The following is a 23557-nucleotide window of genomic DNA, read 5'->3' as shown; positions in this document are numbered from 1 at the left end:
TTTCCAAATGCACTGTATATCATGGTAGCAAGGCATATGAACTAACAGGGAATACCCTCACGAAAAAATATTGCAGTCAGAGTGTAGTATAATTACAGTTCAGCAATTCTGCGTCCAAAATACCACAGTCGAGTGCAGTTACTGCACTTGTATTGCAGTTTCAAAACGGCAATCTTTTTTTGTAAGGGTAGAACAAACAAAGCAATTATCCCCAGTGATTTTACCCACGCACTGCTACTGGACATGGCACATGTGTCTTCTTTTTTTCAATCCCTTAATCGTGTGTGAGGTGAATACTTTTGTTTCAAAGTAGATTTGTTAAGACTATCAACAATCACGCAATTGCACCCTGCTCACAAATCCTGTGACCAGTTATTTCAAAAAACACCTCCCTCAACCGGGAAAAGGCTACAAGGACACGCCTGATGCCCAAACCGAGTTCATATAAGAATGTATTAAAATTAGGTTAAGGTTAGGGTAAGTGCTAGGGTTAGGATTAGGATTAAGGTAAAGAGTGATTTTTACGTGTTTGGTAGTCAGTTTAAGTGTAAACTGTGTCCATAGTCTCTCCCCTTCACCAACCTCCCTTCACCAACTCTCCCCTTCACCAACCACCATTGATTGAGACTCTTTTGATTGAGACTATTTTCTTTTCCCCCCTCTTCTTTTTCCCTCTTTTCACACCACTTCGATACCGAGGTGACTTTTTCGTAGGTTGGGGTAATTAATGTAGCAGGTTAAGGGTAGGAAACGGGTTAGGGTTAGCGAAAATGCAGTAACCTGCTACGAAAATCACTTCGATTCGAAGTTGCGTGAAGTGTCCCATCTTTGATTAGGCCATGGGATGGGAGGGTCGGTTTTTAGTGTCCAGCAGATGGCGCCAAATCCACAGAAAATGAGGGTCGCTACCATGACAACCACTCTAGCTATAGTACGGTGCAGTTTGTTGTTGGATTTGAATCAGTGAAGCAACTTTTGTCGACCAAAATGGAACCACTGCCAGCTTCATTTTACGGGAACATGTATAAAAGAAACCCAGTAATATCAGCGTTTGATGGAGACATAAAAATATTTATGTCATTTATGAAACGAATTAGTACTTTGCCAACCTACGACCACAACTCCTACGCAAGAGGGTGAGACATTTCCTGGCTGTATCCAAATCAAGTGTCACGTTAGCTAACGGCTATCTTATTCTTGTTTGAAAAGTAGGCCTAACGTTAGCTAGCTAGCTAGCAGTAACTTCAGTTTACGTGCAAGCTAGCAGCCTGATGTGTGAATTTCTCCAGCCAGAAGAGGACTGGCCACACCTCAGAGTCTGGTTCCTCTCTAGGTTTCTTTCTAGGTTCTGGCCTTTCTAGGGAGTTTTTCCAAGCCACGGTGCTTCTACATCTGCATTGCTTGCTGTTTGTGGTTTTAGGCTGGGTTTCTGTATAGCTGTTCTGTTTTGTTTTGTGACATCAGCTGATGTAAAAAGGGCTTAATAAATATATTTGATTTGATTTTTTCCCTCCAATGTATGTAGTGCCAAAACTCTGTTTGAAATATGGAACAAGTATAAACCTCGACTACCAACCAACTACTATGAAGAACAGATGCTGCAAATGGCAGATTTTCTTTTTGGCATCAAGGTTTGTTTGTATTCCTTTCTTCTCTCTCTCTCTTTCACACACACACACACACACACAGAGCTACATATATTTGATTTGACCACAAGGATTCCCCGCCACACCCAATCCGTTGTATTACTTTCTTCTCTGTTAGTTCAAGCTCAGTTTTTCTCTCTCCAGTTATACAGGCTGGGTCTATGGCAGGGCTACTGTCGCTACCTGCAGCAGTTCAGCACTGTGACCATAGAGGACATTAGGGATGTTGACCACTTCAAGTCCTCCTTCTTCCCCAAGGGTTTCGACACAGACCAAGCCAAGCTGACGGTGAGGACAGTATATGTGTGTGTGTGCTTATGTGTGCTCTCGTGTGTGTGTATGTTTCTGTCTGTGGATCTGTGTTCAGAATGAAACAAAGCCGACAAGAACACACCTCACACAATGGGRTTGCCGTTTATGTTGTCGTTTTTGTGACTGTCTCTACCCTCCACCTCTCTGTGTGCCTTACCTGTGGCCTGTGTGGCTGTTAGTTCCGGGCTCTGCAGGGCTGCTGCCTATGTGCCTTCCAGCTGGAGAGGGAAAGAGGGAGCCAGCCCACCCAGAAGGGGGTCCAGAGACTCCTCAGCATCCTGGGGTTTGTCAGGATCATGATGCAGGCCGTGCTTCCCCACGAACATCTCTGCTGGCTTCTTTACAATGGTACAGTAATACAGTAGCAATTACAGTGGTATAAGCAGTATGTTGGCTGAATCGATGTCTGAAGTTGTCAGTTGTGGTTCAGTGTTCTCTGTCTGTCTGTCTGTCTGTCTGTCTGTCTGTCTGTCTGTCTGTCTGTCTGTCTGTCTGTCTGTCTGTCTGTCTGTCTGTCTGTCTGTCTGTCGTCTGTTCCTGTCTGTCCTGTTTCTCTGTCTGTCTGTCTGTCTGTCTGTCTGTCTGTCTGTCTGTCTGTCTGTCTGTGTCTGTCTGTCTGTCTGTCTGTCTGTCTGTCTGTCTGGTCCTGTCTGTCTGTCTGTCTGTCTGTCTGTCTGTCTGTCTGTCTGTCTGTCTGTCTGTCTGTCTGTCTGTCTGTCTGTCTGGTCATCACAATTTTTTTTTCTCCAATTCAATTAAATTTGCTTTATTGGCATGACGTAACAATGTACATATTGCCAAAGCTTATTTTGGATATTTACAATATAAAAATGAGAATCAAAATTGACAACAGTAGCAACAATAACCAAGTGTCAAAATAACCATACATTCAACAATAACAATAAACATACAGTAGAGTACATGTGCAGGTTGATTGGTCTGTCCCTCAACTTATGGCAGGTAGCAATGCAGTGCGCTGCCAACCCACAGCTCTCTGCGTCCTCCCCCAACAGGACCGGTAGCCTACTCTCATCAGAGAGGTCTTTGAAATTGATTTATCCTGATTGATTGGATGTTCTGGTCCTGAGGCTTCAGTGTGTTGGTAGAACAGGTGTGTGAACTCAGCCCCAGGACCAGCTGGATGAGGGGACGCTTTTCTTTGCTCAGCTCTTGGCATTGCAGGGCTTGGTAATGATATGAGAGGGGGTCACTGTATTTTAAATGTTTCCAAAACTTAATTGCTCTTTGAGTTTTTATTATTAGTGGATATTGGCCTAATTCTGCCCTGCATGCATGCATCACTCTCTCTCTCTCTCTTCAGGTTCACTCCATATCTACAACATCTGTAGATACCTGATGTCCATGAGCCGCGCTGCACAGGTACACAATCCAACAATTGCATTTATTTCCATGGTTCATGTGCTTGTTGGTAAATGCGTATGTTGTCCCTTCCTCCCCTCCAGGCGATGGAGTTCCTTCTGTGGGCCTGTATCTGTCTGGAGACCTCCATCCCCCTGATGACTGCCAGGTTCCTGGCCTGGAGGGCAACTCTGTACTGTGCTGTGTGCCAGTGCTACTACGACAGCCAAGCCAATGTTCAGGCAGAGGTGTTTGCACGACGAGCCCTGGGTAAAGTCTGTGAGCTGGGCAAGCTGGAAGAGATGAGTGGTCTACCTGCCACCACTGAGACTCAGAGAGCATACAAAGTGGCCACCATTAAGGTATGGGACAGGTTGGGGCAAGTTTTGTGCAGTGTCTACCTACATACAGGTCCAAAAGGCATGATGCACTGTCTTTAGTAAGGATGTGACAAATGTTTAAAAATAAATGGAGGGGGGGGGTTCATCTTGACCTATAGTAACTAATGGGGAGATTTTACCTCATGGCCTTAATTGCAAAGACACACAAACCATGCCATGAAGACCAGATAAAAAGGATTAAATAAATGACTAGTACCCAGGCATGAATTACTATAATATACAGTGGATTCGGAAGTATTCAGACCCTTGACTTTTTCCACATTTTGTTAAGTTACAGCCTTATTCTAAAATTGATTAAATAAAACATTGTCCTCATCATTCTAACACACAATACCCATAATGATAAAACAAAAAACTGGTTTTAGAAATTTTTGCAAATGTGTTCACATTTACATAATCACCATTTATCATAAGGATTCAGAAACCCTTTACTCCCAGTACTTTTTGTTGAAGCACCTTTGGAGTGATTACAGCCTTGAGTTTCTTGGGTATGACGCTACAAGCTTGGCACATTCTGTATTTGGGGAGTTTCTCCCAATTCTCCTGCGATCCTCTCAAGCTTCTTGTCAGGCCTGGATGGGGAAGCGTCGCTGCACAGCTATTTTCAGGTCTCCAGAGATGTTAGATAGGGTTCAAGTCTGGGCTCTGGCTGGGCCACTCAAGGACATTCAGAGACTTGTCCCAAAGCCACTCCTGCACTGTCATTGCTGTGTGCTTAGGGTCATTGTCCTGTTGGAAAGTGAACCTACGCCCCAGTCTGAGGTCCTGAGCGCTCTGGAGCAGGTTTTCATCAAGGATCTCTCTGTAGGATCTCTCTCGTTTATCTTTTTCTCAATCCTGACTAGTCTCCCAGTCCCTTCCACTGAAAAACATCCCTGCAGCATGAAGCTGCCACCACCATGCTTCAGCGTAGGGATTGGGCCTGCCAGGTGTCCTCCAGACGTGACACTTGGCATTCAGGCCAAAGAGTTCAATCTTGGTTTCATCAGACCAGAGAATCTTGTTTCTCATGGTCTGAGAGTCCTTTAGGTTCRTTTTGGCAAACTCCAAGCGGGCTGTCATGCGCCTTTTTCTGAGGAGTGGCTTCCGTCTGGCCACTCWACCATAAAGGCRTGATTGGTGGAGTGCTGRAGAGATGGTTGTTCTTCTGGAAGGTTCTCRCATCTRCACAMAGGAACTCTGGAGRTCTGTCAGAGTGACCATCTYGTTCTTGYTCACCTRCCCAACCRTTCTCTTCCGATTGCTCAGTTTMGCCGGGCGGCCAGCTCTAGGAAGAGTCTTGGTGGTTCAAAACTTCTTCCATTTAAGAATGATGGAGGCCACTGTGTTCTTGGGGACCTTCAATGCTGCYGAAGTGTTTTGGTACCCTTCCCTAGATCTATGCCTCGACACAATCCTGTCTTGGAGCTCTATGGGCAAATCCTTCGACCTCATGTCTTGGTTTTTGCTCTGACATGGACAGATGTGTGCCTTTGCAAATTATGTCCAATCAATTAAATGTACCACAAGTGGAGTCCAATCAAGTTGTAGAAACATCTCAAGGATGATCAACAGAAACAGGATGCACCTGAGCTCAATTTCGAGTCTCATAGCAAAGGGTGTGAATACTTATGTAAATAAGGTATTTCTGTTTTTTATTTGTAATACATTTGCAATCATTTCTATAAACCTGTTTTCGATTTGTCATTKTGGAGTATTGTGTGTAGATTSATGAGGGAGAAAAATATTTTAATCAATTTTAGAATAAGGCTGTAACTTAACAAAATTTGGAAAATGTCAAGGGGTCTGAATACTTTCCGAATGCGCTGTATACTCTGAAACTGGTATGTAATCGGCATGTACTGACATAGCAATAAGAACCTATCTGTAGTCTCTGCACCCGTGTGAACTGAAGCAGAGATTGTGTTGGATGTTAAGACGTCCGCATGCTTCCCAGCCGAAAGCGGTCTAGAAGAGTTTGTTCATATATTATGACGACATTTTGTGCCGTTTTGTTCGTTTCGGACTTTGTCAATGTTCCCTCTAAACTGCCGCGCAGACTGCCTCACAGAGGAAATATGAGCCTGCGCAGATAAGCGCAGGCTGTTTTAGAATATGTCAAGGGGTCTGAATACTTTCCAAATGCACTGGACTATAACCACTTGAATGGTATTTTATTCTACTCACCTACAGCTAGCTACCATGGTGTTTAAACGGTCGGTGTATGAACCCAGGAGGAAACCTAAAGGCCTCTTCAGACACAAGCAGAAGAGTAACCTCAAGGAGATTCAGAGCGTAAGCACGGCTATTGTATCAATCCTTCAAAATCCTGCTTTATCCAGGTATTGTGAAAACAGCCTAGTACTCCAATTCTGACTCATGTATTTCTCTCTCTCTCTCTCTTAGTTCAATTTCAGTGGGCTTTATTGGCATGGGAAACATATGTTACATTGCCAAAGCAAGTGAAATAGATAATAAACAAAGTGAAATAAAACATGAACAGTAAACATTACACTCACAAACTAGTGTCTATATACAATGTTGTACTGATGTGCAAATAGTTCAAGTACAACAGGGAAAATAAATAAACATAAATATAGGTTGTATTTACAATGGTGTTTGTTCTTCACTGGTTGCCCTTTTCTTGTGGCAACAGGTCACAAATGTTGCTGCTGTGATTGAAATACCACAGTGCACACCCAATAGATATGGGAGTTMATKAAAATTGGATTTGTTTTCAAATTCTTTGGATCTGTGTAATCTGAGGGAAATATGTGTATCTAATATGGTCATACATTTGGCAGGAGGTTAGGAAGTGCAGCTCAGTTTCCACATKYTTTTGGGGGCAGTGTGCACATAGCATGTCTTCTCTTGAGAGRCAGGTCTGCCTTCGGCGGCCTTTCTCAATAGCAAGGCTATGCTCACTGAGTCTGTACATAGTCAAAGCRRTCCTTAAGTTTGGGTCAGTCYRGGTGGTCAGGTATTCTGRCACTGTGTACTCTCTGTTTAGGGCCAGATAGCATTCTTTGTCTYGACTCTTACATAGATGGGACGCTTCACGGCAGACTGGAACCACTTTAACTATTTTATCTATTTATTTATTTCACCTTTATTTAACCAGGTAGGCTAGTTGAGAACAAGTTCTCATTTACAACTGCGACCTGTCCAAGAATAAAGCAAAGCAGTTCGACACATACAACAACACAGAGTTACACATGGACTAAACAAACATACAGTCAATAATACAGTATAAAAAAGTATATTTATAGTGTGTGCAAATTAGGTAAGATAAGGGAGGTAAGGCAATAAATAGGCCATGGTGGCGAAGTAATTACAATATACCAATTAAACACTGGAGTGATTGATGTGCAGAAGATGAATGTGCAAGTAGAGATACTGGGGTGCAAAGGAGCAAGATAAATAAATACAGTATGGGGATGAGGTAGTTGGATGGGCTATTTACAGGTGCAGTGATCTGTGTACTAAGTAAGACGTCCTGTGTCTTTTCCGTTTTGTTTGTAGCTAGCTACAGCTTGTTTGGCCTGTTGTGTCAAGCCACTCCGGTTCACAGTGACGGTGTGCAGAAAGTAGTCCACTCCAACTTTTCCCCACTGATCTTTGTCGATAGAACCTGCTAAATTCAGGGCAGCAATGTTGTTGAGAGCAGTAGCAACACTTTTGCAGTTCTTAATGGTTAACATTATATATTTTCAAAAAAGCCGAGTTAGAAAGGATTATCTACACATACTGAGCAGCTCATACTATAGACAGAAGCTCGCTACATGGCAGACCCATCCGAACTCATCTCTCAGCATGTCCAGCCCATCCATTATCTCAGCTAATCATGCCTAGCAGGAATGTTCATGTCTTTTTCTGTGGCTAAATCAACTAGGCTCGTAATTTAACAATTTTATTTGTATTTACAGATGGCATAACATTTTGTTATTAAGGCACATGAAAGTTCACATCTTCCAGAAGGCATTTCTGCCAAAAATGGCATTTTGATGAAGATTTTTTTTTCTCTCATTCAAATCACTTTCCTGTTAAGTACAGATGTACGACATACGCCTAGCTTCTTGAAACGGTTCACATATAATTCCTTCTTGCATATATCTATGCTCTCTCCTCCTTTTACCATTTCCCTTCGCTTGTGGACATCAGTGCACAAGACATCAGCTGTCCTTGACCAGCCGAAAAAACCTTTCCAAACCTTCATATGCTAACCGCTTCACACAGCCTACATCATTGTCACGTCATAGTCAACATAGCTACTAGAACTAACACATTAGTAAACCCGCTACAATCATGCAGTACAGTATAGTGAGCAGCAATCAGTTTAGCAGTTACACTGGTGGCCCCGGTGGCAATAAATTAATAAAACCAAAAGCTTACTTTGACTTGGAAGAGTTCCGGTGTTGGATAGCCATAGACAGCTAGCTAACATAGCATCCCTCTCTGTTTGAGCCCGGTGTTTGAGTAGCCTAAACTAGCTAGCTGCATTTGACACTAGCTAAGTAAGTGGAAGTGAAAGTGAAAAAAATGTACTACAAAAAATACTCTTGCTTCTCTAATTTTGGAATAAATTAATTTGTATAAAACTTTTAAACTATTGTCTTTCTCTTTGAGTCAACTACTCAGCACATTTTATGCAGTGCTAGCTAGCTGTAGCGTATGCTTTCAGTACTAGATTCATTCTCTGTTCTTTTGATTGGGTGGACAACATGTCAGTTTATGCTGCAAGAGCTCTGATAGGTTGGAGGACGTCCTCCGGAAGTTGTCATAATTACTGTGTAGGTCTATGGAAGGGGATGAGAACAAAGAACCTCCTAGGCTTAGTATTGAAGTTAATGTACCCGGAGGAGGACAGGAGCTAGCTGTCCTCTAGCTACACCATGGTTCTACCCTACAGAGTGCTGTTGAGGCTACTGTAGACCTTCAATGCAAAACAGTGTGTTTTAATCAATTATTTGGTGAAGTTAATATATTTTGTATAGTTTTATCTAAAAATGTTAGTTTTTTTAAAGGTTTCGCTATTTACTATTTCTATTTAGGGCCAGATAACATTCCAATTTGCTTCGTTTTTTGGTTGATTCTTTCCAGTGTGTCAAATAGTTCTCTTTGCTTTGGTTGGGTCTAATTGTGTTGCTGTCCTGGGGCTCTTTGGGGTCTGTTTGTGTTTGTGGTGGAATGTGTGGGCATCACTTCCTTTTAGGTGGTTATAGAAGTTATTTTCCAGCTATTTTCTGGATTTTGATAACTATAGTCCTAATATCTCATTCTCGCTTTATCTTTCTCGCTCTCTTTTTCTCTCTCTCTCCCCCTTCACTCGCTCCTCTAGATGCCATGGCCTCGAACCCCTACAGAGCGACTGTTGATGGAGCTGTTTGAGGGGAACGCTGCCCAGTTCCTGGCGATAGTGGAAGCGCTGTGGGACACCTCCCGCCGCCCACTACAGACTGGCATGCCTGAGGAGCCAGAGATACAGGAGGTCTCCCTAGAACTCATGTCTGCAGGCATCAGTATACTGTCTGGTTAGTATTGTACTTACATTATATTCGGCAAGTATTCAGACCTCTTGACGTTTTCCACATTTTGTTATGTTACAGCCTTATTCCAAAATGGATTAAATAAAAAAATATCCTCATCAATCAAAGCGCTAAGTATTTTTGACATTTTTGTAAATGTATATAAAAAAACAAAACATAAATAACTTATTTACATAAGTATTCAGACCTTTTGCTATGAGACTTGAAATTAAGCTCAGGTATTGATTGTTTCTACAACTTGATTGTAGTCCCCCTGTGACAAATTCAATTGATTGGACATGATTTGGAAAGGAACACACCTGTCTATATAAGGTCCCACAGTTGACAGTGCATGTCAGAGCAAAAACCAAGCCATGAGGTCGAAGGAATTGTCCATAGAGCTCTGAGGCAGGATTGTGTTGATGCATAGATCTGGGGAAGGGTACCAAACATGTTTTGCAGCATTGAAGGTCCTCAGGAACACAGTGGCCTCCATCATTCTTAAATGGAAGAAGTCTGGAACCACCAAACTGAGGAATCGRGGGAAAAGGGCCTTGGTCAGGGAGGTGACCAAGAACCCGATGTTCACTCTGACAGAGCTTGGGAGAACCTTCCAGAAGGACAACCATCTCTGCAGCACTCCACCAATCAGGCCTTTATGGTAGAGTGGTCAAAAGGTAGCCACTCCTCAGAAAAGGCACATGACAGCCCACTTGGAGTTTGCCAAAAGGCACCTAAAGACTCCCAGACCATGAGAAACAAGATTCTCTGGCCTAATGAAACGAAGATTGAACTCTTTGGCCTGAATACCAAGCATCACATCTGGAGGAAACCTGGCACCATCCCTACGGTGAAGCATGGTGGTGGCAGCATCATGCTGTTGGGATGTTTATCAGCGGCAGGGACTGGGAGACTAGTCCAGGATTGAGGCAAAGGATGAACGGAGCGAAGTACATAGAGATCCTTAATGAAAACCTGCTCCATAGCATTCAGGTCCTCAGACTGGGGCAAAGGTTCACCTTCCACAGCCATGACAACGAAGGAGTGGCTTCGTGACAAGTCTCTCAATGTCCTTGAGTGGCCCAGCCAGAACCCATAACTTTAACCCGATTAAACATCTCTGGAAAGACCTGAAAATAGCTGTGCAGCGATGCTCCCCATCCATTTTTAATACATTTGCAAACATATCTAAAAACCTGTTTTTGCTTTGTCATTATGAGTTATTGTGTGTAGATTGAGTGGAATAAGGCTGTAACAAAATAAAAAAAGTTAAGGGGTCTGAATACTTTCCGAATGCACTGTATATAACCGTTATCCCGGTTAGTATCATTGAGATTTAGAATCTATTTTGCAAGATAGATCCTTTAGCCCACACACTCATAGGCTAGCTTCATTGGACTACACTTCAGTAGTCTCACAGTGGCTGTTGGACAAGACTACCATTGATTAGACTGATTGAGATTGATGCTGTTTCCCTTCATTGTATGTTTAGGAATTGGAGGGTCCACTGAGCGAGCCAGGGATGACAGTCTCCCCACCTGTTTAAACGCAGTGACAGCCAACTTTACTCTGACGGACATGGCGGCTGCTGGTGAGAACTTTGGAGAACTGTCTTTCCATATTAGCTAGTATGGTGCTGAAGGTGAAGTTTACCCTAAAACCAAAATTGGCCACTTTTCCTAATGTTACACTGTCTGTTGGTGTAAAACAACATGATCAGTCCACCCCTTCAAGCTATCGCCCATCAAGCTTGTTTGTGTCTGAACAGGTAGCGAAACCCCAAGTTGGTTCATCAATAAACAAATTACATTGATAAAGTTCACCAAATGATTATCCAACTCTGTGGTATTCTCAAGTATACAAGGAAACAGGACAATATTTAAAGTTTATTTTCAAAATTATTTTTTACCCTTTTTCTCCCCAATATAATCATATCCAATTGGTAGTTACAGTCTTGTCCCATCGCTGCAACTCCTGTACGGACTCGGGAGAGGCGAAGGTCGAGAGACGTGCGTCCTCTGAAACACGACCCAGCCAAGCCACACTGCTTCTTGACACAATGCCCGCTTAACCCGGAAGCACCAATGTGTCGCAGGAAACACTGTACAGCTGGCAACTGTGTCAGCATGCGTGCGCCCAGCCCGCCACAGAAGTCGCTAGAGCACGATGGGACAAGGACATTCCGGCCGGCCAAACCCTCTCCTAATCTGGACGATGCTGGGCCAATTGTGCGTCGCCCCGTGAGTCTCTGTCGGATGTGACAGAGCCTGGACTCGAACCAGGATCTCTCGTGGCACAGCTAGCACTGTGATGCAGTGCCTTAGACCACTGCGCCACTCGGGAGGCCGAAACAGCCAATTTAAAAACGATTGAACTATGTTGAGCAATTGAACTTGTGATTAGTGTGATTGCGAAACAACACACTACTATTTGTCATACTTCAATTGCTTATTATTGTTATTATTCCCACCTCTACTTCTACAGCTTTTATGCAAAATATACCATTTTAACTTTATAACGTGCAGAGAGGTTTAACTTGAGTTGCTTACATTTACATTTTTGATACTCATCATACTTTTTGAAATATAATCAGTTGAATATTCAAATTTTAACATGGAGGTCTACGGTGACCAAAATATGCAACTACGACTGACCACAAGCACACAACTACTGACCAGATCTACTGACCACACAACTACTAACCAGATCTACTGACCACACAACTACTGACCACACAACTACTGACCTCAAGTACTGACCACAAACACACAACTACTGACCACATCCACACAACTACTGATCACACAACCACTGACCACAAAACTATTAACCTCAACTACTGACCACAACCATACAACTACTGACCACYACCACACAATTTAGCACAACTACTGACCACAACTACACAACTTCTGACCACATCCACACAACTACTGATCACAGAACTACTGACCACAACCATACAACTACTGACTATAACCAATGACCACAAGCACACAACTACTGACCATAACCAATGACCACAACCACACCACTACTGACCATAACCAATGACCACAACCACTGACCATAACCAATGACCACAACCACACAACTACTGACCACAACTACTGATCACACAACTATTTAACCACAACCACAACTACTGACCATAACCAATGACCACAATCACACAACTACTGACCCCAACTACTGACCACAACCGCACCACTACTGATAACACTCATATTTAACCACACAAATACTGACCACAACTTCTGACCATAACCACTGACCACAACTACTGGCCACAACCGCACAACTACTGACCACAACTACCCAACTATGTAACCACACAACTACTGACCACAACAACACAACTACTGACCACAACGACACAACTACTGACCACAACCAATGGCCATGACCAATGACCATAGCCACACAACTACCGACCACAACTACTGACCACAACCACTGACCATAACCACACAACTACTGACCATAACCAATGACCACAACTACTGATCACAACCACACAACTACTGACCATAACCACTGACCACAACTACTGACCACAACCACTGACCATGACCAATGACCACAACCACTGACCATGACCAATGACCATAGCCACACAACTACCGACCACAACCACACAACTACTGACCATAACCACTGACTACAACTACTGACCACACCTACACAGCTACTGACCACAACCACACAACTACTGACCATAACCAATGACCACAGCCACACAACTACTGATCACACAACTATTTAACCACACAGCTACTGACCATAACTACTGACCACAACCGCACCACTACTGATCACACACATATTTAACCACACAACTACTGACCATAACTACTGACCACAACTACACAACTACTGGCCACAACCACACAACTACTGACCACAACACACTACTACTGATCACACAACTATTTAACCGACCATAACCAATGACCACAACCACACAACTACTGACCATAACCAATGACCACAACCACACAGCTACTGACCACAACTACTGACCACAACCACACAACTACTGACCATAACCAATGACCACAACCACACAACTACTGACCACAACCACACCACTACTGACCACACACCTATTTAACCACACAACTACTGACCACAACTACTGGCCACAACCAAACAACAACTGACCATAACCGACAACCACAACCACACAACTACTGACCACAACCACACCACTACTGGTCACACAACTATTTAACCACAACTACTGACCACACACACACAACTACTGACCACAATCACACAACTACTGACCATAACCAATGACCACGGCCACACCACTACTGATCACACAACTACTGACCACAACTACGGACCACAACTACTCACCACATCCATACTGTAAGTCCCAAAGAACCTGCAAAACAACCATACAACCACTGACCACAACCACTCACCACATCCATACTGTAAGTCCCAAAGAACCTGCAAAACATCATACAACTACTGACCACAACAACTTATGACCACAACTACCGACCATAACAACAACTACTGACAACTTCTAACCACAACTACTGACCACAAACACACAACTGCTGACCACAATAACTGCTGACCACAATAACTGCTGACCACAATAACTGCTGACCACAACTACTCGCCACAAAACTACTAACCACAAAATCTACTAACCACAAGAACTGACCACAACTACTCACCACAATATCTTCTGACCACAATCACACAACAACTACTGACTATTCAACTACTGCCCATAATACTACTGAACCACACAACTACTGACCACAACCACTGACCACAACTGGGCTACTGACCACACAACTACTTTCTTATGTCTCTAGGTCTTTTAACACAAGCTAACTAGCTTCGATCTTTCAATCGAATCTAGAAATATAGCTAGATTACTAGCAAGAAAAAAAACTATGTTTTCACTGTGGGACAATGTAAAAACACCATTTCACCCGGTGCTGTCTAAATTCACCTTTTTAGACTGCCACACTCAAGGCTCCATGGCTTAATGGTAATTACAATGGCTTCCACCCTTACACCAGGGTTCAAATCCTGCCGGCCTTCCAATTCATCCCAAAGGTGTTCGATGGGGTTGAGGTCAGGACTTAACTGTGCCAGCCAGTTAAGTTGTTCCACACCATTCTCAACAAACCATTTCTGTATGGACCTTGCTTTGTGCACGGGGGCATTGTCATGCTGAAACAGGAAGGGCCTTCCCTAAGCTGGTGCCACAAGGTTGTAAGCACAGAATTGTCTAGAATGTAATTGTATGCTGTAGCGTTAAGATTTCCCTTCACTGGAACTAAGGGGCCTAGCCTGAACCATGAAAAACAGCCCCAGACCATTATTCCTCCTCCACAAAACTTTACAGTTGGCACTATGCATTTGGGCAGGTAGCATTCTCCTGGCATCCGCCAAACCCAGATTTGTTCGTCAGGCTGCCAAATGGTGAAGTGTGATTCATCACTCCAGAGAACGCATTTCCACTGCTCCAGAGTCCAATGGCGGCGAGTTTACACCACTCCAGCCGACACTTGGCATTGCGTATGGTGATCTTAGGCTTGTGTGTGGCTGCTCGGCCATGGAAACCCACTTCATGAAGCTCCTGATGAACAGTTATTGTGCTGACGTTGCTTCCAGAGACAGTTTTGAACTCAGTAGTGAGTGTTGCAACCGAGGACAGACTATTTTTACGTCTTTCAGCACTCTGCGGTCCCGTTCTGTGAGCTTGTGTGGCCTACTACTTTGCGGCTGAGCCGTTGTTGCTCCTAGACGTTTCCACTTCACAATAACCACACTTTCAGTTGACCGGTGCAGCTCTAGCAGGGCAGAAGTTTGACGAACTGACTTGTTGGAAAGGTGGCATCCTATGACAGTGCCACATTGAAAGTAACTGAGCTCTTCAGTACAGGCCATTCTACTGCCAATGTTTGTCTATGGAGATTGCATGGCGGTGTGCTCGAATTTGTCAGCAACGGGTATGGCTGAAATAGCCGAATCCACAAACTTGAAGGGGTGTCCACATACTTTAGTGTATATATAAAAAAAATATATGTGGTTGTGGTCATCAAAAATATAGGCCTATCCTATGTTAACTTTGTTAGGGACCATCAATAAAAAGTATTTCAGCCAGCCGAGCAAGCACACAAAGTATATTTTACACAAGCCAGTTTTCTTAGCAAAACACTGCTTGTTTTGAAGCCTGAATTAGGATAGGGAATGACATCGCCAGTGCTATAGTGATGCAGATTATTTAGCTAAATAGTGGCATGAAAACTATCATTGGGTGAAGATCAGCTACAGCAATTCACATGCGTTAGTTTATCAGGTAACAGAAAAACTGTATTGTGCTCTAGCAACTAAATTAAGCTTGCAGCAGCCTCCTATACTATTGCTCTGCAACTGCTAGACCGTGTTGAGCTGTGTGTGTTTGTTCCCAGGAGCCGGGGGAGAGGGAGGGAGAGAGGGGGTAGCCACGCTTCTATAGCAGTCACAATGTGGTGCACTTAAAAACTACTAGGAATTGAAGGCAATTTCCACCTAAATGTGGCTTCTAGCAAGATATCCAAAATATGTGAATGTTGTCAATAATGACATTTGGTGATATTTAATACTGGATATATGTGTTTTACTGACTGTAACTTGTCTTAATGGATACCAGAACTTCCTGGAAAAAAGTGACGATGTTGTTGAGAGGACTATCCTGCTTTGCTTTGTACCCCCAGGGGAGAACAAGGTGTCTTTGGATGCAGCGGTGAAGTTTGTCAAGCTGCTGTTTCGATATGAGCAGTGGGACATGTTCTGTATCCTCTCTGACACACTGCAGCACACCGTACTGCCTGTAAGTCACAACACACCTCTACTTGGACTGGTTTCATACAATTATGTCGTATCAGTTACATACACAGTTGACTGACTAAGCCATACGTGTTCTGGATCTAGATCTATGAGATCAGCATATACTGGGTTAAAACATTTGGGTCAGAAGAATCATTGTGTCCAGATAAATATGGTCCTACTGTATAGCAACTACTGTAATGCTTGTGGAGTGAGAATGGCTAGATTCCAGTTATAATACACAGTTATAATGTACGACTTATGCGTGTGCGGACAGAGAATGGAGGGGAGGTCTTTCAGGAAGTCAGAGCTGGAGCTGAGGTTGCTGGACTCCATGGAGCGCCTCATGTCTACACAGAAGATCAGACTCAACACCAAGGACGACACTGTGTCTGGTACTGTAGCTGTCGATATTTCTGTCAACTAGCTGTAGAACTATTGAAATGGCATATAACAAAAGTGCTGGACAGTGATTTAAGATGTTGTGTGTTGTTGTGGTGTCTCCACAGAGAAGGACAGGCATCTGGGAGTGGTTATGAGTGAGGAGTTTGTTGGTCTGGTGCAGGCCTTATACAGCTGTGTCTGTGGTTCAGCTCAGGTTAGACAGTGCTTTGTAGAATCCTATAGTATCTATCTATTCCATATTGAATCAGTGACTGCTTACTGAATACCTGTGTGTATCCTTCATCGTTGTACAGGATGTGCAACCTGACAGAGACCTGGTGATGGATATAGTGCTGTACCTCTGGTCTAAATGTAAGATCATTTTCCAGAGAGCCCAGGTTCGACACTGGGACCCTATACACTTCCTGGGCAAGATGGAGAACCTGGACAAGGTACAGTAGCTCTACACCAGGTATTCCCAAACTTGGCATTGCTTGTACATACCTATCTGGGGTACGCCAAATAAAAAAATGATTCACTTTTTTTTTTTTTTACAAAAAAACATTTTCAAACAATACATTTATACAGTGGGGAGAACAAGTATTTGATACACTGCCGATTTTGCAGGTTTTCCTACTTACAAAGCATGTAGAGGTCTGTCATTTTTATCATAGGTACACTTCAACTGTGAGAGACGGAATCTAAAACAAAAATCCAGAAAATCACATTGTATGATTTTTAAGTAATTAATTTGCATTTTATTGCATACCATAGAAAGTATTTGATCACCTACCAACCAGTAAGAATTCCCGGCTCTCACAGACCTGTTAGTTTTTCTTTAAGAAGCCCTCCTGTTTCTCCACTCATTACCTGTAATTAACTGCACCTGTTTGAAACTCGTTTACCTGTATAAAAGACACCTGTCACACACTCAATCAAACAGACTCCAACTTCCACATATGGCCAAGACAGAGAGCTGTGTAAGGACATCAGGGATAAATTGTAGACCTGTACAAGGCTGGGATGGGCTACAGGACAATAGCCAAGGCAGCTTGGTGAGAAGGCAACAACTGTTGGCACAATTATTAGAAATGGAAGAAGTTCAAGATGACGGTCAATCACCCTCGGTCTGGGCTCCATGCAAGATTCACCTCGTGGGGCATCAATGATCATGAGGAATGTAGGGATCAGCCAGAACTACACGGCAGGACCTGGTCCAATGACTCTGAAGAGAGCTGGGACCCAACGTCTAAAGAAAACCATTAGTAACACACTACGCCTGGGTCAGGCTTGGATTTAAATCCTGCAGCGCACGCAAGGTCCCCTGCTAACGCAGCGCATGTCCAGGCCCGTCGTTGAAGTTGTCCAATAGCCCATCTGGATGATCCAGAGATGCGAATGGAGAAGGTCAAGTGGTCTGATGAGACAAAATAGAGCTTTTGCTCTAAACTCCACTCGCCGTGTTTGGAGGAATAGAAGGATGAGTACAACCCCAAGAACACCATCCCAACCGTGAAGCATGGAGGTGGAAACATCATTCTTTGGGGATGCTTTTCTGCAAAGGGGACAGGACGACTGCACCGTATTGAAGGGAGGATGGATGGGGCCATGTATCGCGAGATCTTGACCAACAACCTCCTTCCCTCAGTAAGAGCATTGAAGATGGGTCGTGGCTGGGTCTTCCAGCATGACAACGACCCGAAACACACAGCCAGGGCAACTAAGGAGTGGCTCCGTAAGAAGCATCTCAAGGTCCTGGAGTGGCCTAGCCAGTCTCCAGACCTGAACCCAATAGAAATCTTTGGAGGGAGCCGAAAGTCCGTATTGCCCAGCGACAGCCCCGAAACCTGAAGGATCTGGAGAAGGTCTGTATGGAGGAGTGGCCAAAATCCCTGCTGCAGTGTGTGCAAACCTGGTCAAGAACTAAGGAAACGTATGATCTCTGTAATTGCAACTAAGGTTTCTGTACCAAATATTCAGTTCTGCTTTTCTGATGTATCAAATACTTATGTCATGCAATAAAATGCAAATTAATTAATTAAAAATCATACAATGTGATTTTCTGGATTTTTGTTTTAGATTCCTTCTCTCAGCAGTTAAGTGTACCTATGATAAAAATTACAGACCTCTACATGCTTTGTAAGTAGGAAAACCTGCAAAATCGGCAGTGTATCAAATACTTGTTCTCCCCACTGTATTTTCCAACAGGGATATACATTTGGGGGAGTTTTTTTTTCTCACCTGAGTTGTCACGGTTGTCGTAAGAACGGGACCAAGGCGCAGCGGATATATTTATTCCAATGTGAAACTTAAGCCAAAAACAAGAAATCAAATAAACGAACAACGGAACGTGACTACGTGGTACACATGCACAAACACAAAATAATATCCCACAAACAGGTGGGAAAAATGCTACCTGAATATGATCCCCAATTAGAGGCAACGATTACCAGCTGCCTCTAATTGGGAACCAAACCAAAACACCAACATAGAAATGTTAAACTAGAACACCCCCTCGTCACGCCCTGACCTACTACACCATAGAGAAACAAGGGCTCTCTATGGTCAGGGCGTGACATGAGTAGCCTCGTTTCTCTGCCAAAAGTAAAATTAAACCATCTAGTGTTGAGCGAAATAACAGCACAATGTCAAATACAGGTAGCCTAGTCAAATAATTAACATCCAATCACATTAACCGTTACTCTCTCGTGGGAATTCCACTAACAGTCCGTATGTAGCCAAATGTAGCTGCTGCTCATTCTGTTTGCTCTAAAATGTATAAATTGTTTWAAAAAAGTAAGGCCTGCGTCCATAGAGACACATACCAGCTCTAGTAGTACTGATACTACCAGCAGTACTACACTTGCACCTGTTGACGACACAAGTTGTTCTGCTTCCACGAGCACATCCAATGCTAGCATCAGTAATTTTACATTTGTTGTTAGCCCAGCTAGCATGGGCACTGACAGTTGTGAATCTGATGCAGCCGAAGAGCTACTGCCCCCTTACCTGGGAAAGCATCGAACAACAGACAGGGACGTTGGACCATCGAAGAGGCGCAAATATGATGAGAACTACATTGATTTGTGGTTCACTTATATTTGGAGTAGTGCCTTTCCTCAGCCACAGTGTGTTTTAAAGTACTATCTCACAACTCGATGAAACTGTCACTCGTGCGCAGACATTTAGAAACAAAACATGCCAATTTGAAAAATAAGCCACAGTTGTTTTTTGAGCGAGAATTAAGYCGACTTTAGAGTAGTAAGACATGTATAAAAGCGACAGATACCATTAATAAGAAGGGGCTAGAAGTGTCTTATATGGTGAGCTACCGAGTGGCTAGGACAGGCAAGCCCCATACTATTGTGGAGGACTTCATTCTTCCTGCTGCCGCAGATATGGCTGGGACAATGCTGGGAGAAAAGGCCCAAAAAACTATACAGACAATGTCTTCATCAAACAACACTGTTTCACGACGCATCAGTGACATGGCAGGAGATGTTTTGAAACAATTATTGCTTCGCATACAAGCCAGTGAATTCTATGTGTTACAGCTGAATGAATCAACAGACGTGGCGGACCTGGCCCAGCTCCTGGTATACTTCCGTTATGTTTATGGCGGGTCAATTAAGGAAGACATCTTCTGCAAACCACTGGAAACCAGGACAACAGGAGAGGATATTTTTTAAGTACTGAACAGCTTTGTAACGGCGTTCCTCCTCCTCTTCATCCGAAGAGGAGGAGCAGGGATTGAACCAAAATGCAGCGTGGTTATGTGACATAATGATTTATTAAACAAGACGAAGACGAAACGAAATACACTTGATAAACTACAAAACAAATAAACGATGTAGACAGACCTGGACACGAACTTACATATAACGTGAAGAACGCATGAACAGGAAACAGACTACATACAAAACGAACGTACGAACGATATCGAAACAGTCCCGTGTGGCGTAACATACAGACACTGGCACAGGAGACAACCACCCACAAACAAACACTGTGAAACTACCTACCTTAATATGATTCTCAATCAGAGGAGATGAAAACCACCTGCCTCTAATTGAGAACCATATTAGGTACCCATTCACCAACATAGAAACAGAAAACATAGACTGCCCACCCAAACTCACGTCCTGACCAACTAACACATACAAAACTAACAGAAACAGGTCAGGAACGTGACAAGCTTTGTGACATCAAATGGACTTTAGTGGTCAAGATGTGTTGGTATCTGTACTGAGGGAGCAAAAGCCATGACAGGGAGACATAGTGGAGTGGTAACGCGCGTGCAAGCAGTTGCTCCCGATGCCACTTGGGTACAATGCAGCATCCACCGAGAGGCTCTTGCTGCCAAGGGATTGCCTGACAGCTTGAAATATGTTTTGGACACTACAGTGAAAATGGTTAACTTTGTTTAAACAAGGCCCCTGAACTCTCGTGTATTTTCTGCACTATGCAATGATATGGGCAGCGACCATGTAACACTTTTACAACATACTGAAGTGCGCTGGTTATCAAGGGGCAAAGTATTGACACGTTTTTTTTAAGCTTAAAGTTTTCTATACTGACCATCGTTTTCACTTGTCTGACCGATTGCATGATGACGAGTTTCTCACACGACTGGTCTATCTGGGTGATGTTTTTTCTCATCTGAATGATCTGAATCTAGGATTACAGGGACTCTCTGCAACTATATTCAATGTGCGGGACAAAATTATTAAGAAGTTGGAGCTCTTCTCTGTCTACATTAACAAGGATAACACACAGGTCTTTCCGTCATTATGATTTTTTGTGTGCAAATGAACTCAAGCTTACGGACAATGTCAAATATGATATAGTGAAGCACCTGAGTGAGTTGGGTGCGGAGTTACGCAGGTACTTTCCCGAAATGGATGACACAAACAACRGGATTCGTTATCCCTTTCATGTCCTGCCACCAGTTCACTTACCGATGTCTGAACAAGAGAACCTCATCGAAATTGCAACAAGCGGCTCTGTGAAAATTGTATTTAATCAGAAGCCACTGCCATATTTCTGGATTGGGCTGTGCTCAGAGTATCCTGCCTTGGCAAATCGCGCTGTTAAGATAATGATGCCCTTTGCAACCACGTACCTATGTGAGAGTGGATTCTCGGCCCTCACTAGCATGAAAACTAAATACAGGCACAGACTGTGTGAAAAATGATTTAAGACTGAGACTCGCTCCAATACAACCCAACATTGCAGAGTTATGTGCATCCTTTCCAGCACACCCTTCTCATTAACCTGTGGTGAGTTATTCACCATTTTCGATGAACAAATATAGTTTTATATGTAAGATGGCTAAATAAAGAGCAAAATTATTGATTATTATTATATTATTATTTGTGCCCTGGTCCTATAAGAGCTCCTTTTCACTTCCCAGGAGCCGGGTTGTGACAAACCCATACTCATTCTAAAGTTTAACAAATGTATCATATAGTGTATGTGTGGCAGCCTTACAATGATGGCAAAAAACAACATTTGAGAGTGCGCTATCCCTGGTGCTAGAGGGGGTACGCCGCTGGAGTTTGAATGTTTGAAGGGGTATGGGACTATAAAAAAGTTTGGGAACCACTGCTCTACACAAACCAAATATGTACTGTACATGATAGCTACTTATTTCATGTGTTATACTCTCTCTCTCTCTCTCTGTGTAGTGGGTGTGGACCCTGTCTGTGCTCAGTGAGGTGGCTCATGTGTGTGAGCTGGCTGACTCAGATCCCATGGTGTTAGCTGAGATGACCATCAGGCTGGCCATGGTGCTGGAGAGCACTGCTGACTCCACTGTCCATTCAGGCAGGAAGACAGGTAGTTAACTGTTACTACCACCACTACCACACTGAGGCTCACACTGATACCCTATTTCAGAACCCTTGACTTTTTCCACATTTTGTTTTGTTACAGCCTTATTCTAAAATTGAAAAACATCCTCAGCAATCAACACACAATACCCCATAATGACAAAGCGAAAACAGGTTATCAATTTCAGCAAATTTATAAAAAATAAAAAACAGAAATACATTATTTACATAAGTATTCAGACCCTTTCCCTCTGAGACTTTGAGTCCATTGATCTTCATTGAGATGTTTCTACAACTTGATTGGAATCCACCTGTGGTAAATTCAATTGATTGGAAATTATTTGGAAGGCACACACCTGTCTAAATAAGGTCGAAGAAATTGTCGCCATGAGGTCGAAGGAATTGTCCGTAGAGCTCTGAGACAGGATTGTGTCGAGGCACAGATCTGCGGAAGGGTACCAAAAACATTCTGCATCATTGAAGATCCCCAAGAACACAGTGGCCTCCATCATTCTTAAATGGAAGAAGTTTGGAACCACCAAGACTCTTCCTAGAGCTGGCCTCCTGGACAAACTGAGCAATCGGGGGAGAAGGGCCTTGGTCAGGGAGGTGACCAAGAACCAGATGGTCACTCTGATAGAGCTCCAGAGTTCCTCTGTGGAGATGGGAGAACCTTCCAGAAGGACAACCATCTCTGCAGCACTCCACCAATCAAGCCTTTATGGTAGAGTGGCCAAACGGAAGCCACTCCTCAGTAAAGGGCACATGACCCCGTTTGGAGTTTGCCAAAAGGCCCCTAAAGAACTCTCAGCCCATGAGAAAAAAGATTCTCTGGTCTGATGAAACCAAGATTGAACCGAGATTGAATCTTGAGAAACAAGATTCTCTGGTCTGATGAAACCAGACGTGCCAAGAGTCACGTCTGGAGGACACCTGGCACCACCCCTACGGTGAAGCATTGTGGCGGCAGCATCATGCTGTGGATATGTTTTTCAGCGGTAGGGACTGGGAGATGAGTCAGGATCGAGGCAAAGATGAACGGAGCAAAGTACAGAGAGATCCTTGATGAAAACCTGCTCCAGAGTGCTCAGGACCTCAGGCTGGGGCAAATGACCCCAACAACTCCCCAACAGGTCAACGACTCTAAGCACATCCAAGACAACGCAGGAGTGGCTTCGGGGCAAGTCTCTGAATGTCCTTGAGTGGTCAAGTCAGAGCCCGGACTTGGACCTTTTAGGTTCTAAATAAACAAAGCAAAAAACTAACGGACGACT

The 23557-nt window shown here is 43.5% G+C and overlaps 1 protein-coding gene across 1 annotated transcript in view; it reads left to right on the top strand.

Annotated features, from left to right (window-relative positions):
- Nucleotides 1–958: 958 nt before the first annotated feature.
- The window catches only part of cfap54 (cilia and flagella associated protein 54), a 133948-nt gene continuing 111349 nt past the window's right edge, over nucleotides 959–23557 (top strand). The window contains exons 1-14 of the mRNA XM_070434540.1: nucleotides 959–1136; nucleotides 1526–1631; nucleotides 1791–1934; nucleotides 2138–2306; nucleotides 3280–3338; nucleotides 3422–3679; nucleotides 5891–5992; nucleotides 9036–9228; nucleotides 10715–10813; nucleotides 15957–16072; nucleotides 16346–16463; nucleotides 16578–16666; nucleotides 16767–16904; nucleotides 22140–22290. Of these exons, the coding sequence (XP_070290641.1) occupies nucleotides 988–1136; nucleotides 1526–1631; nucleotides 1791–1934; nucleotides 2138–2306; nucleotides 3280–3338; nucleotides 3422–3679; nucleotides 5891–5992; nucleotides 9036–9228; nucleotides 10715–10813; nucleotides 15957–16072; nucleotides 16346–16463; nucleotides 16578–16666; nucleotides 16767–16904; nucleotides 22140–22290 (1891 nt within the window). The 5' untranslated portion in view covers nucleotides 959–987. The remainder of the gene's footprint in view (nucleotides 1137–1525; nucleotides 1632–1790; nucleotides 1935–2137; nucleotides 2307–3279; nucleotides 3339–3421; nucleotides 3680–5890; nucleotides 5993–9035; nucleotides 9229–10714; nucleotides 10814–15956; nucleotides 16073–16345; nucleotides 16464–16577; nucleotides 16667–16766; nucleotides 16905–22139; nucleotides 22291–23557) is intronic.

The sequence above is a fragment of the Salvelinus sp. IW2-2015 genome, linkage group LG23, assembly GCF_002910315.2.
Source record: "Salvelinus sp. IW2-2015 linkage group LG23, ASM291031v2, whole genome shotgun sequence".
Taxonomy (NCBI): Eukaryota; Metazoa; Chordata; class Actinopteri; order Salmoniformes; family Salmonidae; genus Salvelinus; species Salvelinus sp. IW2-2015.
Note: the sequence above shows the minus strand (reverse complement) of the source record. Positions and strands in the feature narration are given on the sequence as shown.